This window comes from Larus michahellis, chromosome 1 (genome assembly GCF_964199755.1).
Source record: "Larus michahellis chromosome 1, bLarMic1.1, whole genome shotgun sequence".
Lineage (NCBI taxonomy): Eukaryota > Metazoa > Chordata > Aves > Charadriiformes > Laridae > Larus > Larus michahellis.
In genome coordinates, this window is record NC_133896.1 from 128,928,124 (window position 1) to 128,946,529 (window position 18,406).

Sequence of the window (18,406 nt, forward strand, 5' to 3'; positions counted from 1 at the left end):
ATGCCGAGGGATGGCAGACAGATACCGTGTAGGAATATCCTTAAGGTATTTTACTTTTAATGAAGGGATGAGTTAAGCCAAATTGTTTTTGCATTGTTAAGAAAAGAATTGGTTTATGCTTATAAAAATGGATGAAATTATCTAAATGATCCATTGAGTGCCCATTTTAATTACATAGATGGAAGGATTACAAGAGGACAGTATTTTATGTCTACCTGCTGCTTACTGTGAGGTCAGTTCTTCAAATTTTTATTACTAGACTCTTACATAAACCTTTGAGTTAAATTTCATTTCCAAATACACAAAGGGAAGTTTGTGGGCCATGGTCGTCTTTATTCATTGTACGGTTTTGTGTTTGTTTTTTTTTCTTTTTGGTTTTGTTTTGTTTTGTTTTTTCTTTTTCTTATTGTTTTTGTCTCTTTTTACCTCCAAAACAGAACGTTTTTGTTTTATATACAGTATACATTTATATATATATCTTACATATATATATATATGCTTATATATGAAAGAATTGTGTGGCTATTTGCATATAGATGCTAGAACACTGCTTTACAAGTCAGGTGTGTTAAAACTGCTACCCTAGCTATCTATCTCAAACCTTGGTTTTGAGCCGATTTTTCCTTTGGAAATGCTTTCATATAAGGTAAGGTAAATGAAGTAGCTTTTATCGCAAGACTTTTTTTTTTTTTTTTTTTTTCATATCAATTCTCTTTCTAGCGTGCAATGATGCGCTTCTCAGAGTTGGAGATGAAAGAGAGAGAAGGCCAAACAGCTACCAAAGACTCAGAGGTCTGCAGATTCAGCCAGGCAGACTGGGAAAACTTGAAAGGAAACAGTGAAAAGAAGCCAAAGTCTGTCGCTCTGGAAGATGCCATTGCTGACCAAAATGACAATGACAGATGTAAGCGAATTTAGATGGCTTTCCGAAGCGCGTACGCGTGTCTCTGCGCCGCGGTAGCTTGCGGCAAAGCTGGGTGGGCAGCGCAGTCTTGGTGTTCTCGGGGTGTTAAAGTCACTGGTGTCTCACTGGTTAAAGTCACTGTCACCTCAGGCTCTGCAGGTACGGAGCTGCCGCGCATGGCTGGTGCTCTCTGTGCTTGTTTCGGGGTCTGAAAGTTCCTGGCTATGGTTGTACCCGCTTTTCAGGAGAGAGAGTTAACTGTCACCAAAGTTACCGTGTCTGTTCTGCTCAATCCATGAAGTACCACATCAGCCAGTGAAAGCGGAGATCTAAGGTTACGTTTTAAATGAAGAAAGGAGATGGGGGCAGAGTGAGGGGCAGCAAGGAGTTTAGGTTCCTGAAGGTGCTGCAGCTGTGGGAAATGCCGCTATTGCAGCTTCCAGGCAAAGCAAGGATGGAGGAGAGAAGGGTGATGGGGAGCAGGGAAGGACATCATCTGCCAGGCTGGCTTGTCTATAAAGGCTGCCTGTAAAACTCAAAACTCTGAGAAACTAGTGTGCCTGGGTGACTTCTTGCTGCGGTGGCCGGGGGGGTGTGTGGGGTGGCCAGCACAGGTCCTCGCAGGCATGTGTGTGTGTGTGGGGGCCTGTGAAATTCCCTGTGGGGTCGGTGGGGCTGGCTCTTCCCTCTAGGCTGCGGCAAGGTGTCAAGAGGGCTGCGTGCTAGAAACACTGTCCTAAAAGCAAGACAAACTTAAATGGTATTGTTTTTTTTTACTGTATGCAAGAAAAATTGTCTCTTTTTTTTGTTTTGGTGTTAAACTCTTGGTAAGCATCTGGCTTCCATCAATTTCCCAGCTTCTTTTTTTTTTACCTGTATAATTAAGGAATGGATCAGTTCTTCCTGCTGCTACTTTGTTTTTAACAACTCAGGGAAAAAAACCCCAACCCTATGCTGAAAAGTATTGCAAAACAAGAGGAAACACACTGCAGACCGCATCGTGTGTGTGTGTGTGTGTGTGTGTGTGTGTGCGCGCGCGCGCGCATTGTGTAACTCGTTGGTTAAGTGTGCTCCTCCGTAGGTGGAGATTCATGAGTGGGGCTAGTAGAAAATTTCATTCAGGCAATTTAATAACTTTGAATTATTGTTCTGGTCTTTAAATAATGCTTTTGGCAGAGAGCATGCTGGTCAATCGTACTTGCTCGGTTACTCACCGAAATCGAGTTACTGTGGTGTGGCTGTCACTGGAATAGCGGCCTCAACAAGAATCGGCCTGGCAAAAGAGCAAGGGAAAGTTTTACTTGTGGAAGGGGAGGAGGTACCAGGATGGGGAGAGGCTGAGCCCCTGGAAGCTGAGCGGGCTTTCCCTTCTCCCAGCTGCATGGAGGCAGCTTCGGGGGAGGAAGGCACCGTTGCCTTTACGGTCCCTGTGCAAAAGCCGAGAGCTGCTGCCCCGGCTCCTCCCCTTGCAGCACCCCCTTGCTCCCCAGCAGGCTCAGGGTGCCGTGGTGATGTCCTCTGTTAAATCCCACCCTGGGTGTGCTGGAAAGCAGCAGCAGCAGCGGGGTGGGTCTGGGGCATCGGGGCGAGATGGGTCTGGGGATGCAGAGGGGGACGGTGGTCTGCGGGGTCGGCAATGGGTGCAGGGGAGGGAGGGAGAGCCTGGCCGGGGGCGTGGGGCATGCTGCTGGGGGGGGGGTGCTGCGGGGAGGGGGAGCATTAAAGCATCGTTGGCTGAAACACCCCGCCTCTCATCCTTGCAAAAGGCTGATGATGCGGTGCATCCTTAAATTGATCGTTTAGTGAGGTCTCCAGCACTTGAATCTGCTGGCTAAAATGTGTTTGAGACTGTTAAATAACCACTGGAAGCAGGGAAAGTATGTTAGTACATTAGTTCGTTCCTCTCCTAATTAGCTCTGACTTAACAGGCTATTTCGGAGTCTGGCCGAATGTCTAAACTCCTAAAAGCACGGATCTGTTCTGCTGAGGGAGCTCCTCTTCTGCCTTCACGGCAGCAAATACTTACTGGTACAGATCCAGTTCTCAGTAGAAGTTTTTTTTATGGTGGTGGGTTCACCTCCTGCCCCGCAGGATAGCAGCTGATAAATCAGGAAGCCGAGTTTCACACTTCTTGAACGCCTCCAGTGTAGTGGCCTGTGCTCTGGTGGGGTTTGAGCCGCCCGCCGTCTTGATGCATCTCTCACCGAGAAACTGGCCAAAGGGGCGATGGGCTCTGCCCGCTCTTCCCCTGGCGAGAGCCAGGGCTGCTTATCCCTCGCCTTCCCTGGCCCTCCCGATTTCTAAGCACGCTGAGGGTGCCTTTGGCTTTAAAGCTCTCAAACAGCAGCTAGCTGATGGTTTGCAACCTCTTCCGTTTTCCTTTCTGGCCCCTGCAAGCGATCTCGCTGCTGGAAAGACGTTTCACCACGTTTGACGGAGCGTTCGTCCAGCGCTGGCTAAAAGCTACAAACTGGTGTCCTGTGCGGGAGTGGGGAATTTAGGAGCAAAAACAGCGTGACACACCCCCCCCCCCCCCGCTCCGGCTCCGCTGCGAGCGCTTCACCTGCCCGGTGTCGGCAGGGAAGAGGAAAACCGCAACTGAAACTGTGATTGCGGCGCGGAGCCGGCTGTCAGGGCTGCGCCGCTGCCGCCGCGCCAGTCAGTGGTGGAGCGCAAGGAGCTGATGGGGGCCCCGGCAGCTGCTCGCCCCCTCGGCTCCTCTGAATCCACCAGCCCCACGGCAACAACGACAACAACAAAAGGCGAAGTAACGCACAGGCAGGTGATGCTTACAGAGGCATCTGATGGGATGGAAACTCCTTTTTTTTAGCTTGCCCTGGGACTTACTCATTTTCCTACTGTTGTAGCACGCGTACGGACTTTTTTTGAAGCAAGCGAAGGCACAATATCCAATTCCTTGAACTTTTCCTCTGATTTGGCGGTGCATGGTTTTCCCGTACCGAGAGCCTTCTTAAGCTTCATCGTGCCTTCTGGACAAGGGTAAAAGACGTGGTTTTGTTTGCTGTTTGTTTTTTTTTTTTTTTTTTTTTCCAAAGGCCTGATTTAAGGGAGGTAGCCGCGTTAGCTAATTAATGAGCAATTAAAGCTAAGGAGTAAAGTAGAAGTGCTTTAATTCTCTCCCATCTCGTTTAGGTTCTGCCGGGCGTTCTGAGAGCAGCCGCGAAGCTGCTTTGTGTTGCCAAGGTGACTTGTAAATGTTGCTGAGGCGATGCTGCTCCGGTGCATTTCCATAGCACAAACATGATAAATTATGGGATGCATATGTCATGAGTCATAGGATTGTTCAGAGATCAAGTGATTTAAGCTATTGGCACGGACGCGCGCATCAATACGGGCATGTGATGATCGCATGTCGGTTCATAACAAAGCTCTTCTAGCGGTGTTGAAAAAATCATACCCAAGTGTGAAAGACTGAATAAATTCTACAAGCTGCGAATTTCTTGAGCGAGGAGTGTGATTAACCGTTTAGCTAATTTTATAGGAGGAAGACACTGCCCGTTTAAGCCTTAGCTGGGAAAAATAAAACCCGATATGTTAAAAACTTGATCTTAAGGCATGAGGTCATGGGGGAAAAGTTAAAGCAGTTTCTGTGGGTGAAAGTAAATGGTGTGACGTGCCAGAGCCTTTAGAGCTGATGTTTGGCGTCAGAGCGAGGTGCCGGTGTCCCTTTGCATGGTAATCCGCTGCTTTGCTTTTCTCGCTGGGCTGTGCGTATACCTGAGCAAATGAAAGATGGAGACAGTAAACATGTCCTTTGCCCCGGTCAGTTATTACCTTCCTGCGATGGGACATAGTGCATAAAAAAAAAAAAAAAAAAAAAAAAAGGAAAAAATCAGAAGTCTGCGCAGGGAGAATGGGGGTTGCGTTGCTTGTTTGCGCAGCGCAGAGGGCTTGGGCAGGGGGAAACAAATGTGGAAGGTTCCCAAGCAGAGGTGCTTGGAGGGGAAAAATGAAATCGGCTGGGTTCCCTCTGCCCCGTGGGATGCTTGGAATTAGATGCTGAAGGTGACTTGGGGGAATTTCTTACTGATGTTGTGATCTCCGTGACGAATGCTGGGGTTTAGCCTTTGGATAGTCGTGACCATTCTCGGATGAAGAAAGGGTGCCTTGCGTAAGTGAGCGCAATGAGAAGGTTGCTCCAGGGAAGAGGAAAGGCTGTTTTTAGCTGCCATGTTATTTGAACAAAAGAATTGCAGCTTAAACTCTATGTTTCCTTGTTTGCATCGCATGGGAGGGCCTGGCCTCAAGCAGCTGACGGCAACAGGAAGATGGAAAAAGGAAGGAAAGTTTTTTGCTTTTTTTTTGGGGTAGCGCGTTTGTGCGTGCGTGTAACTGTTTCTCGTGAGTTTGTAGACCGTGCGCTGAGGAGACGCCGCTTCAGGCAGAAACCGTATAGGGAAAAAGCATCTGGTTCATTCTTCCTTGTTTTCTAGTTGGGTAGGACAGTGAGAAGTGGTTTTGAGTTGTTGGTGCTGGTTCTCGGCAGCTGGTGTGAGACTGGCAAAGGCCGGTGGCTCGAGGAAGGAAGACGTTTAGGAGTTTAATCTCCTTATTCATAGAGGTGTGTTGCTATGAGAACTCAGCATTTATCCTGTGTTTCTGGCTACCTCGTCACTGTTTGAATAATGAGGATAAGAAAACTCCCAAGTATTTTGTTGTTTTCTTCCTCGGGGCGAGGAAAGGATGTTGTAGATACATGGTGGGGGGGGGTGGGGTGGGGTGAACAAAAGCAAACAAATTCTCCTTGTCTTTGTTTGGCACGCAAGATATGCTTATGTTGCCGTGCCTCATGTTGACATGCGTATCTTAATTTGGGGAGCCGTCGTGTCTGATCCGGGTTGCTTGCAAAACAGTTTGTGAGGACGGAGTGGATGGAATCCGGTGGTAAAATATTAATAGAGCCCGTGCCCCGTGAGGTGGCTGCCGCCGCTGTGCCAAGGGGAAAATAAACCCTCTGGGTGTGCGATGTGTCCGTGTGAGCGGCGCGGAGAGCTTGGCAGCCCCTGGGCTATGGCCGTGTCCCGAACGGCAGCCGACCTTTGTTCTTTCGCGGTGAAAATCCGGCTGTGGAAGAGGCGGGGAGCGGCGGCGGTGGCAGCAGCAGAGGAGATCGGATCGGCAAGGACGTGTCTGCCCGGCTTCGCTGTCCCCGTTCTGCCCTGTGGATGCAGGATGATTACGCAAGCCTGGATTAATGTGCGGAGATGTCGCTTCTCTAATGGTCTTAACCGCACGTAGCGGGACGGATTTCAGGGACGCGTGTGCGGCGGCGGGCAGTCCTCGAGAGGGATTTCTGGCTCAGCAGCCAAGGAGACGGAGCTCTAGTGGCCGGGGGGGGGGGGATGTCCCCCTCGGATGTGACCGGAGAGCAAAGGTGTGGCAGAGCAGCTGGCAGCGAGGGCTTTTTGGATAAACTTCAATGTGTGTGCTGTTTTCAGTGGCACGCGGAGCCCCGGAGAAAGGCTGTTAGAGAGGTTACAGAAAATGTCTCTCCCCTCTTTTTAATTTTTTAGCACGGACAGTTGGAGCGAGCAGCGCTCGGCATCCCTGTGCCAAGTCCTCTCTGCAGATAAGACAAGGAATTAATTTGCAGCGGGTCGCTTTTGGTGGTGGCGGGCTGGAATTAGCTTGCTGTTTCCTGCAAGCCCCAAAGATTAAGACCATCACTCCCCCCCTCCCCCCACCCTTCCTTACAGCCTGATACTTCCTCTGACCCTGCGAAAGCTTCTCTGGGAATTGGTCAGGATGTGCCTGCCTTTTCTCAGGCCAGACGGTGTTAGGAGCAGGAAAGCCGTCCTGATCTACCGACTCTCGGTGTGAACCGCAGTGTGTAGCTGCTGGTACCCGCCGGAGACATGAAGGCTATGAAGAGCGGGAGCGGGGTGGAGGAGTGCTCTTACCGGGTCTGTCCGGGGAAACCGAGCGTATAAGTATAATGTTTCCTTATGAAAGGGGGGGAAAAGTAGCAGGTTGCATGAAAGACGTAAAGTGAAATCTGATAGAAGCATTTCTAAAGTGCTACTTAGAACGTGGCTGGTCCAGCTTCTTTTACGCTGTGTGAAACAGGGCTGCCGGTGCGGGTGGTGTGGTTGTAGGGTACAGCTGTTGGGCAGCATCTCTGTGCCAGATGTGCAGACACAGGGTATTGCCAGTTTCCTTCTGGTGTCGGGGGGTGACACTGGCGATTTAGAGGCACAGTCATAGTAAGCCGAGAGACTTTTTTCTCTGGAACGTGTCAGCATTGCTGGCTGGAAGAAGTGTGACAAACTGCGTTTTAAAGTCTTGAAGGGAGCAGGTGTTGGCCAGACGGCCTTGTGGAGAGGAGCATCGCCAAATAGCAGAATGGCCCGAGCGTTCCGCTCGCCTGGAAAAAGTCAACTTTTGTTTTGATTTTTCTTGGCCAAATGTCTTCTGCCGTTTTATAAAGCAGCCCTGCAGGCAGCTTCCCAGGCAGTGTAAAAATGATGCTCTGGTGCTTGCAAACGTCTCCAGAGCCCTAGGTGCTACTTGGAGACTTTTCCAAATTGTGTCGAAGAAAAATCTCATCGGAGAGGTTTTTTTCTCCGCCTCAGCCTTCCATTGCTGACAACAGGGATTTCAAGGACGGTCGTCAAGCCAGAAGATGTTGGCAGAGCTGTAGAAAGGTGCTCCTGGGATAAGGCGGGATGCAACTGGGCTGCATCCAGGGGCTGCCAGGGCCTGGATACTGGTGTGGTGGGTCTCACTGGTGTGGTGGGTCTCAGAGGGGAGAGGGGGGCTGTGGAGGGGGAAGAGCAGAAGTTGAAGGCCAGGCTGTACCGGGGAGGAAGCTGAGTAAGGACTGGGAGGATGAAGGGGAGGGAAGGGAAACTGTCAGGAGTCCAGGTAGGAAACCAAATGTGTTTGCAGGAAGGGAAGTGGGAGAAGGAGGAAAGGCAAGGACGAGGAAGAGGAAAAGGGGCAGTGAGCCATGGGGAAGTAGGACGGAGCATACGGACAGTTTGCCAAAGAGCGGCAGACGTGCAGAAGGAGTGTTGGTCAGCCAGGAGGGCTAAAACGCCTGGGAAAAGCAACTTGTTTGTGAGAATTGTAAATAGGAAGCTGATTAACCGTGTTGCAGTCTGTGCCCCATGTCTGCCTAACTGTGCCTCGGCTAGTGCGGTTTAAATGCAAGAAAAAATACCTGTTCAAGATGATGATTAACTGCTGTTTTAAGCAAGCATCCATTTAAAATCACTTAAGCTGTCTCTAAATTTGAGGGAACAGTACTGGAGAGGGGAAGCTGAACGTAGGGCAAGCATGGCAACGTAGGTGTTTTGGGGCTAGTTTGTCAGACTAGTTTCTTGTAAGCTTTCCAAAGCTCACCCAGTTGCTGCTGCTGGAAATATTGCCTGAAAAAAGCGAGGTCTTTTTTAAAAGGAGGTGACAAAGATCATGTGATGTACGGTGACTGGCTGGTTACTTGAAGCGAGGAAGCCTTTTTATAACCTTGGATTCGAGTAGTGCTTTTTGCAAAATATCACAGCTATTCTTAGTGGTATTCCCGTGTACGTGTGTGCGTGCTCCGTATCCCATTTGTATCTCCAGAAGAAGGGACGAAAGCTTTTAAGTCAGACTCTGCAATTCGATGCGATAAGTTAGGGAAGGATTACGAATCAGCGGAAGACTGATACTTTATTATCATCAGAAGGTATTTCTGAAAAGAAAGTCATTGCACAGTTGAAGCTTGGGTTATTACTTATCATGGTTTTGGGGGGCAGGGTCGCTTTCTGAAAAGGGTCTGCGCTTTCGATATCTGAAGATGTTTCTGTATTTAAAAAAGCATATTGTGATGTTTCGATGGCTACAAGTATTGTGAATGTTGTGCTTCTTAAATTGATGTAAAAACAACACGAAGTATTGCGCTTTTGGGGGGTTGTACTTAGCCATTGAGGAAACTCCTGCCTTAGGCTGACCAGAGGAGGCTTGTTCTGAAGTAAGGTTTTGTGTTTATTTGCATGCCTCATAAACCATAAGTCATGGTGGAGATGACATTGAAGAGATCAGAGATCGTAGCTTTCTCACAATGAATTGTTTTGTATTTATTAGGTCTTGTGGTGTTTGTTTTTTTCATTTTTAGGTAACTTTACTAGTACAGAAAACAACCAAGGTCACTTTCTTGAAACTCCAGAGGAAAAAGATCTCTCAAATGAGCAATGTTATTTAGAGAGGCATTCTATATATGAAAAAGCGGAAGACCAGCCAACAGAAGATATTGGCCAACATCCATGTCCACGTCTGGACAGGAAGCGTAAACACTCTGGTGAGAGAGTGCAAAATGATGGCAGCCAAAATGAAAACTTTGTGGATGAACTGCAGGATGAACTTATATCAAAAGCAAAAAAGAAGAAGAACTCCAAAGGTAAGGCAGCATTTTGCTTTGGTCTCTCTCAAGGAATGTCTTGTGAAAGGAACGTCCCTTTGGCTTAATGTGTTTCCATTTTTGAACTTGATAGTTACTAATGTGAGCACTGTCATTTCACTTAAAATTATATATATGTATATATATGTATGTATATATATGTGTATATATATATGTATATATAAAAATCTTGGCATATAAGGGTAAAGCACTAGTCGTTGGACACTGTAGCCACAGCGGTGCAAGTTACTGTAGTGCATGTAACCCTTAATGAGCGAACCTTTAAAATGCATAGTGTGGTGGTAAAGCTGAGACTATATGCCCCGAAAGTGAAATGTAGCTTTTGTTTTAAGTTGAGGGGGCTTTTTGATTAATTTTTAGTTATTTTTCCATTAGATGACTGGCCTGAGAGGGAAATGACAAACAATTCCTCTAACCACTTAGAAGAGCCCAATTGTAATGAGGTGACCAACCTGAAGGTGTGCATTGAATTAACAGGGCTCCATCCCAAAAAGCAGCGTCACCTGCAGCATCTTAGGGAACTATGGGAGCAGCAGGTGTCACCAGAGAGATCCCCGTCCGGCAAGTTGGGCCGGCAAAGCAGGAAAGATTTAGCTGAGGCTGTTCAGCCAGAGGCCACTGCAAAGGTCAAAGACTTCACAGAAGAAAGGCACACCAAGAAAAGGTCAGAGGCCAAAAGCAATAGAAGTTGGTCTGAAGAGTCCCTCAAAACAAGTGACAATGAACAAGGTATGCAGAGACTACTAGGGAAACCAGACGGCTTTAGCATTTACAGTGACGCATGCTGCCACCGATGTTAAGGAATTGTCGAGAGTTTTTTTTTTTTTTAAATTATATATTATTTTTTTTTCTGTAGATGTCAATTTGTATAAGGACTGACACCTCCTCTTTAAGAATTGCACTGTAGCTGATATTTGGCAGACAAGAAAATGTGTTTGTGTATGTGTGTGTAACTATGTGTTTGTGCGTGTGTGTGTTTTGGCTTTAAATACTCTTTCATAGATAACGTGAAGATGAATTTATGTCTCTAGAGGAGAGCTGGGGCGGGGGGTGGCGTACAACGCAGGCATGCTTCTGGGCGAGGGAGGGAGCAAACAGGCTGCTAGGCGGTGGAAGGGCATTTAACCACACGTAGGATTTGAGGGGCTGTGACCCTCTGAAAGAGCATCAGCTCAGCTAGCGGCTCTTGATCTCGGGAACCCAACGCCTCCAGCACCCTCGGCACTGCTGCGTTCCCCGCCTTTCCCAGGGTATACACGCAAGAGCAAGGCTCATCCTCCTCCCTAAGAGGATGCCGTGCTGGTTCATCGCGGGCATGTCCTGTAAACCCCTGTGGCCCCATTCCCCAGCCCCTTGGTGCAGATCTTCCCAGTGTCTCTGTCCTAAGGGGCCGCTTGCTCAAAGCGCATCAGCTTTCCTTGACTTGTTTTTTGCTGCTTTGTTCCCCCTCACTCCGCTTCCTCCTTTTCCCCATCGTCTTCCCCTTTTCTGCCCATTCCCTATCCTGGAGGAGAACCTGTGGAGGCAATACGCCAATTTTTCCTTTGGATGGACAGGACACTCGCTGGTCACCACTCTCCTCAGCCCGCGGGCAGATTGTCTCCCCTGCTGCTTTCTCCCTTCCCTGTGACATTTACTGCCATAGTTTGGTTGGAGGATGGTGGGGACGGCGGCACGCAGCCCACGTGGCCGGTCCCCCTCCTGCATCTCCTGCACTTCTTCGTGAATCCCCATCTCCTCTGGGCACAGCAGGGAGACGTATACTTTTTTCAAGTACAAGGTTGCAGATACCTTTCTTTTCTTCCTTCTTCTCCTCTTCTTACCCCTCCAAGTCCTCTGCCTGTTTTGAGGAAAGGCTGTTCCTGGGAGGGAGAGCTCTGAGTTGGACATTTGGGCTCCTTCCTCTTTCACAGACCTGTCAGCTTCATCAAACTGGTAGCATTTCACCCTCCAGCTGGCCTGTCCTGTAGTTTAGCTGAGATCACCTCAAAAGGGAGAAGCATGAGGAGAGTGGATCCTCTTGTCTCATGCCGTGGAGAGGACCGAGTGCAAGTCATCCCACACCAGTGAAAGTTTTCCTCGGTAGCATCTCCAAAATGGTCACAGGCGAAAATACCGGCTTCCCTTGTGTCCTAAAGCTCCTCACCCATCCTTCCCCTTGGTAGGACTATCTGAGGGCAGAAAACCCCAAACTTTGATGCTTATTGATGGGGAAGGTTCTCCAACAGGTTTTGTGGAGCAGGAGATCAAAACTTAGTTTTAAAAGGAGCTTTGACTCTTACTCCCTTGCTTTATGTGCTGCCTTGGCGAGCGTGGTATCGGCTCAAACATCCCTGCCCATCACCTGCTCCCCTTTGTACTTTCAGAAAGAGATACCTTGTAGAGATTAAACGAGGGTCACTAACAAGAAGCCGCATTGTGTAAGGATGCTCTCGCTTTCCCCTGCAATGCCTCCTGTGGCAGTGACGGGCTTCTCTTAACACGTGACCTCGGGAAAGAAAAAGAGTGGCTCCTGATTTATGCACCGTTCCCGAAGGCATTCAGACTCAGTCGCCCTATGGCTATGAAAAACTTCTTGGTTTTGGAAGCCGCTGTAAAATCACAAACCTGACTGAATTATGCCTTGCCATTCATTGTGCAAGGCACCGGAGATCGTTCAGATCATTTTGCTGACACTCCTCCAGCCCCACTGAAGTGTAAACCTTTGAATCCCCTTTTTCGCAGTTGACCAGGAGGAGGACGTTTTTTCCCGTTGTGCGACAGAGCATCCTCTGCGTGACAGTCGCATGGGGACAGAGACTTCCAGCTTGTCTTTCTTGCCCGGCACTAGTCCTCAAACTTTTCTTAAACAAGCAGATATTGTGAATATGAGAATATACCGTGTCGCTTGCAGCTTTTTTTTGCTCTGGGGCTGGGAATGGCTGTTCCCCGTGCCCAAGCACTGCCTGCGAACATGGTGGTCTCTGCTGCTGGGCAGCTGGCCGTATCCCCAGAAGCGGGCTGTAACAGGACATCGGGGTCTGCCCCTGCGCCCGTGAAGCCTTAGTCTAACAGCAGGACGATTTGCCGCCTGTGCCCGCAAATCTCTGGGAAGACAGAGGGTGCTGACTTCTGGGTTTGTTGTTCCAGTCATGTTCAGCCTGGGATTTTAGTGTGGGAGAAGTCATGCATTGGCATTGCAAGCAAGCACGGGGCTGCTGTCACCCCTCTGTCCCTTGTCGGTGCCTGCTGGCTGGTGACCAGGCGGTGGCTGCTGGAAATGTTCCCCTGGTGATTTTTCTGGCTGTCGCCTCACTTGCGGGTCAGAACCACGAGAGCTGGGATGCGGCTTGCCCAAAATAATCTCAGTCCCTGCCTCATGCCGTTTGCGAGGTGACATTGCCTGTGCTGGCTCTCTGGGGTGGTGCGTGAGCACGGGGATGCTGGCAACCCCGGGGCATCGTGCTGCTCGCCTGGACCCGTGGCCGACGCGGGAGCCATGGTCCCCACTGGGATCCCAGCTGAGTAATAACCTGCCGGCGCTGCAGTAGGCAGCTCTTCCGATGGTCTCCCCGGGGAGTCGCAGCACCGGGAGGTTATTGCAGAGAGGAGAAAACCCAGGCAACGCAGAAATGAAAGCCCTGAGGAGAGGAGCCGGGAGGCTCTCTCCCACCGGGAAAGCCGCTGCCTGCCCCTCGGGCTGCAGGCAGCACGGCGGCGGCTGGCTTGGCAGGCAGGAGGAGGCAGCTGCTGGGGTGGGAGCTGACGAAGCCAGCGTTCAGGTGACGCGGCAGCAGCTGCTTTTCCCTGCGGACCTCTCTGCAGCCCGCTCCCGCGGGAAGGGAGGCAGGTCCTGCTCCGAGTCAGACTCGCCACAACCCACATCAGTCGGAGGCCTTGGGTTTTTTTGGGATTTTGGTTTAGTTGGTTTTTTTTCATGGATATTTGGGGATATTCCTGCTCATTCTTGTTTTTCTTCTCCCTTCAGTTATACAGTGAAGGGGTGGGATTCCAGGATTAATCGCTTGCCTTTTTTCGTTGTTTTTTTTTTTTTTTTTTTTTTCGGCTGCCTGTGTGTGTCTTGCATTTCCCAAGCTGATGCTTGGCTTTTTCTGGATAGCGCTGGCCTCTTGCAACGTTATTGATCCCAAAGCTCCTGGGCATAGCGTTGCCACTCTCCGTCTCTTAGCTGCGGCGCATGTTTAGCCTGGCGCCTGCTGTCACCACACCACTGTGGAGGGTCAAAGCGGAGCACAGAGTTTACGTGGAGCTTGCAGGCTGGAGTAGGCTTCTTCTGTGGTGATTAAACTTCTGCTTTTAATGCTTTGGCATCCCTGCATGGGAAAGCCTGCAGTTCTTTGAGATAGGCTTTTCTTCCTGTGGTTTTTTTTCCCTCCATTCTTTCGTATTTCTGCTCTTCTCCAGACCTGTGAGGTTTCTTTCTTTCTATTCTAGTTTTTCTCCGTGCAGCAGTTTCTTGCTTTCCTTTGCCCTCACCAGACCTCATCGCTGCTGCTTTCCATCTTCACAATTTTTTTTAGTAAGTGATTAAGTAGATAATGATGATAACTCCTGTATTGGAATTGGGCTTTTCACATGTGCTACTCCAATTAGGTTAGTTGGGAACAAGAGAATTAAACACTCCTTACTTTCCTCCTCTGCTGTCTGCGGAGTTGGAAAGAGCCTTGCATCTGTAGGCTCAGCCTATGACTAGGCGCCTTCCTTCAGGATTGCAAAGCCTAAAAAACTTACTGGATTTTTGCTGAACAATCTGCACATCGTGTGTCCCGTAAATTCCTTGACATCTGCTTGGCAAGCCGCGGTATGCATCTTTTTCTAGAAAGCATCTTGAAAGAACTGAGGGATTTCTGTTTTCATCTTTAATCTAGAAAGCCTTCTGCAAGTTGCTTTCACAGATCTATTTAAAGGAAGACAAAAGTGCGAAGTTGCCCACCAAGAGGATTCTGGATTTTATTTTCTTTTTTACCGGCTGGCTCTGCATCGAGTCTCTTTAAATAAAGGTCTCTCTTCTCTGAGCGGCTGCCTTATTTGCTCCTGCCATCTCTTCCTTTCTGAAAGTAGCATCACTTCAGAGACTTCTTGGAGCAAAGGAGCCTCTTTCAAGTGCTCAGGGGTTTTTTTCCGCACCTTCCCTCCGTGGTGTGGTATTGTTTGGCTGAAGTGTCCCTTCCTTTCCAGCCACCTTTAATTTTTCTGCAGAGGAGTTGGTTCTGAGGTCACCTCAATTCTCTTCCCAAGGGAAATTCAGACTATAAAAAGTCAGCTTTCCTGTCCTTGTTTTGTTGTAAACCTGCCTGCACTCTGACTTTAAAAAAAAAAAAAGGTAACCATGCTTTTTGCATGTGGCCCAGATTGTGGGATCCGGCTTGTTAGAGCCAGCCTCTGGAGAAAACCCAGCCCTGCCAGCATCCCGCTGCTGGTGGCCAAGCACTGCCCTGAGATACCCGATGTCCCAGGGCTTTTCGGTCTCGCAGAAAGACTCGCTTCTGGACGTAGTCCTTGGGAAAACACAGCCAACTGCTTTTTCCTGCAAAATCCCTGTGCTTTCTGATAGTTTGCACAGGGCTTCTGTAGGGACGGCTCCTTGAGTAGCCTTTCCTCTCTTGCTTTGCTTTTCGAGTAAAAATGCTGCCAGGGAGATGTTCCCAGTCTTACTGCCATCCTGGGCCTAAGCTCAACATTCCCCCTGTGCTGTCCCGCTGTCCTCATCCGTGCTCCCACCTCTCTTGCTTTCCCCCTCCTCCCTCCGCCATCCATTTGTCTGCCCTGCGACCACAACTAGCCCACGGTGGGCAAGCCCGGCTGGGCCCAGGCTGCCAGAGGAGTTGGTTCCCCTTCAGATAAAGCAGTTCCAGGTAAGGAGGCGAGTTTTTTTTTTCCCTCCCGGCGAAGTGGGTGTGGTGGTGGCTTCCTGCTCTGCCGGTGGTGGCCGGGTCTGTAGCAGCACCCATCCGGCATGGCATGGCATGGCATAGCACAGCCTTTGCCTTGCCCCGGCACCCGGCACGGGGCATTTAATGTAGGGATTTTTTTTATCGGAGCGTTAATAACTGTTAACGTAACATTAACTGGCACGATGCTATTCACAATTTGAATGTGGAACGCTTGAAATATTAATGATTTGAAAACGTAATTGGTAGGTCTCTTAAGCAGTCGAGGAGCTTGTGTTAAGTGCTAGCAATGTGTTTTCCTTTTAACACACCATGCGATGTGTAATGCCTTTCCTTCCCATTTAGGCTTGCCCGTATTCCCAGTGTCTCCGCACATGAAGAGCCTTTCATCCAGCAATGCAAACAGCAAAAGGCAGGCTCAGCCAAGCTGTACTCCAGCCTCGAGGTTGGCTGCCAAACAGCAGAAAATTAAAGAAAGCCGGAAGACAGATGGGCTGTACACAGACGAAGAGGAGGATTTCCAACATGCATCTCTGCTGCAGAAATACAGCGAGTGTGAGAAGCCATCAGGGAAACGTCAGTGTAAAACAAAACACTTGGCACTGCAGGAGAGGAGAAGGAGGTCATCTCTGACAGGGGATGACACCACAGATATCGAAAATGCTGAAGATAAGGTATCTTTATTTAGACTTAATTGTCCACCAGCCTCTTGGAAGGCAGAGCCAGCCTGCTTAAAACCAACGCGCTGTCGTGCATGCCGGGTAGCGGGGAATTGCATTCAAATTCGTCCGTGGATGCTTTGCACATTTCGCATTTGCTTTTCCTAATCCGAGTTAAAGGTGCTCTTGGGGGGGGCGGGGGGGAGGGAGGTATCTTGCATTTAAAAGCTGTTAGCAGGTCTTCCTTAAAAAATTAAATAAGAGTAGAAAAAGCGTAATTCTTTGCTGGCAAAATATAGTCCCATCGCTGTATTGTAAAAAGGAGGATGGGCAAAAAAACCAACCCCAAACCAACCCACAACAATGGTTTTGACAGGTGACGGTAACGAGGAAGGTCAGGAAGCGACCAGAGCCTACTTCGGACGGCGACTCCTCGCCAGCCAAGCCCTACGAGCAGAAGCCGTACGATCGCCTGCAGCAGACTCCCACCTCGCTCCCCGTCTCGCAGCCCCCCCAGCTGCCGGTGGCAAGCCCCCCTCAGGAGACCACCCCCAGCCGGCCCATGCCCCCCGAGGCGCGCAGGCTCATCGTCAACAAGAACGCGGGGGAAACGCTGCTGCAGCGGGCGGCACGCCTGGGCTACGAGGTGAGGGTCCCTCCCCTCCTCACCCCGCGACGGACGGTGGCTGGGGTTTTACTCCAAACGTTAAAACCCGCTTTCCAGTTTCATAGATGGAAATTTTTGAGAGATTTGCAGGGTGTCCCCCCGGCCCCGATCCCATGCTGCATTCCTGTCCCCCAGGGCGCGGGGGTCTGGGGGCAGGTCGCTGCGGGAACGGGTCCCCACAGCTGGCGGGGATGCTGGGCACGCAGCATCCTGCCGGAATGAGCAGAGGGTAGAGTTTTATTGGTAACCCTCGCTTCCGTTTAAATACAAGCCATCTGCAAACAGAATGAATGTCTTTTTTTAAAGTCGTCGTCTTTATGGTGATCTTTAACGAGCTGTACGATTTTTGCTTTTTGTTATTTTGTGACGAACGCGTAGTTTAGGAGAAGGGTTTTATTTTTGGTTCTTTTCTCCAAGGAGTATCTGGTATGTGACACAGGATGTAGCGCTTGGAGTGTCCTCTTGCATGATCAGATGCATCGTAGGAGCACTCTGCCTGCTTTTATGCTCGGGAGTCTGGAGCCGCTCGGCGGAGCTGGAACAATGTTGTCTAATGAAACGGCCCCCCTGTTGCTACAAAAATCAGAAACCGATGAATCCCCTCGCTCTGCTGTTTTGAAGCACGCTTTTATTGGGGGAAATATGGGCACGGAGGTATATTGAGCGTCGTCGTTGCTCAACTGCAGATCTGGCGAAGAGGTGCTTCGTTGCAGCAAGCGACGGCTGGCTATGCCGTGGTTGCAGGGTTCGCCTTGGTGGTGAGAGGACCTCTTGGACCTCAGAGCTGGGCTCGAGCCCCGTGATGGAAGGTGGCATCAGCCCTTCCCAGGCCCAGGTGGGGCCTGCCCAGCCTCAGGAGCTTGTAGAAACCTGGAAATGCCCTTTGTATAGCTGAGGAACCTCGTGCGGAGAGAGGCCTTCTCCAGCTCTGGAAGGCGGGGTTTGTTGGAAAGGTTTTGTTTACCCTAGACAAAGGCTTCTTCTAACCCCAGGGCACTCCAGCTCTAGCTAGGAGGAGGAGAAGTGGTTGTTACAACGTTGCTATGGTAATCTCCGTAATTTAAGTGATTTAATTTCCTACGCACCTAAGGTTTCCTGCGCATCTAAAATCAAAATGTGTGGTAGCATGTGCTCCGAGCTGTTGGTGTTGTGTTTTCCTCTTGTGCGCGGTGTCTGTCGGGGCGAGCGCTGCTGGCACATAGCTGGCTGCTGTGGGATGCTTGGGCTCTCTGCGTGGTCTCAATGGGAGCATCCCTGAAACAGTGATGGGCTGAGGGTCTTGCTCAAGCAGGGGCCAAGGGCTCTCCGGAGCCGTCTGCAGCACTGACCCGTAGCAGGCTGGTTGCAGAAAGCTATGGATGCCCAGGCCCACCAACGTCGGGGACCTGGGGTAACCCTATGTTCCAATCATCAGCGGATCAGGGATTTTCTGACTTGAATGCACCCAAAAGATCAAGCAAACACCACGTTTTTAATAGGGTTAAATATTCCGATGTTTTGACTTGATGGTTTGGCTGGTGTTGAGGTGGAGAGCAGGGCAGGAGAGCCCAGTGAGACAGGGTGAGAGCCTGGTCTGCGTGCCCCAGCTGGCACTGGGGTCCGGCATCGGACATGTTTTTCAAGGACTGGAGCGGTGGGTGGCCACGACGCCTGGTTGGGGCTTCATTTGGCCTGTGGTGAGCTGTGATAGTTTGGTCAGCCATGGAAGCTCTGTAGCTGTGTTGTTTTTCTTGCTAGTGACCAGACTACTGCATTTCTTAGAAAGCTGAATTCCCTCTGCCTCCAGAAAAATTAGAGTGATCAAGAAGTTACAAGTTCCTCTATTTAAGAAAAGAAAAAAAAATCTCCGTGGGTCAAGGTAAT

The 18,406-nt window shown here is 49.8% G+C and overlaps 1 protein-coding gene across 13 annotated transcripts in view; it reads left to right on the forward strand.

Annotated features, from left to right (window-relative positions):
* Positions 1 to 18,406, forward strand: part of BCOR (BCL6 corepressor) — an 83,178-nt gene that overhangs the window by 49,980 nt on the left and 14,792 nt on the right. For 6 of the 13 annotated variants that reach the window (XM_074603868.1, XM_074603832.1, XM_074603841.1 and 3 more), the window contains exons 5-10: positions 179 to 232; positions 721 to 904; positions 9,024 to 9,305; positions 9,702 to 10,055; positions 15,563 to 15,891; positions 16,253 to 16,522. In XM_074603868.1, coding sequence (XP_074459969.1) covers positions 179 to 232; positions 721 to 904; positions 9,024 to 9,305; positions 9,702 to 10,055; positions 15,563 to 15,891; positions 16,253 to 16,522 — 1,473 coding nt within the window. The remainder of the gene's footprint in view (positions 1 to 178; positions 233 to 720; positions 905 to 9,023; positions 9,306 to 9,701; positions 10,056 to 15,562; positions 15,892 to 16,252; positions 16,523 to 18,406) is intronic. The other 7 variants (XM_074603895.1, XM_074603903.1, XM_074603886.1 and 4 more) reach the window with 5 other exon arrangements.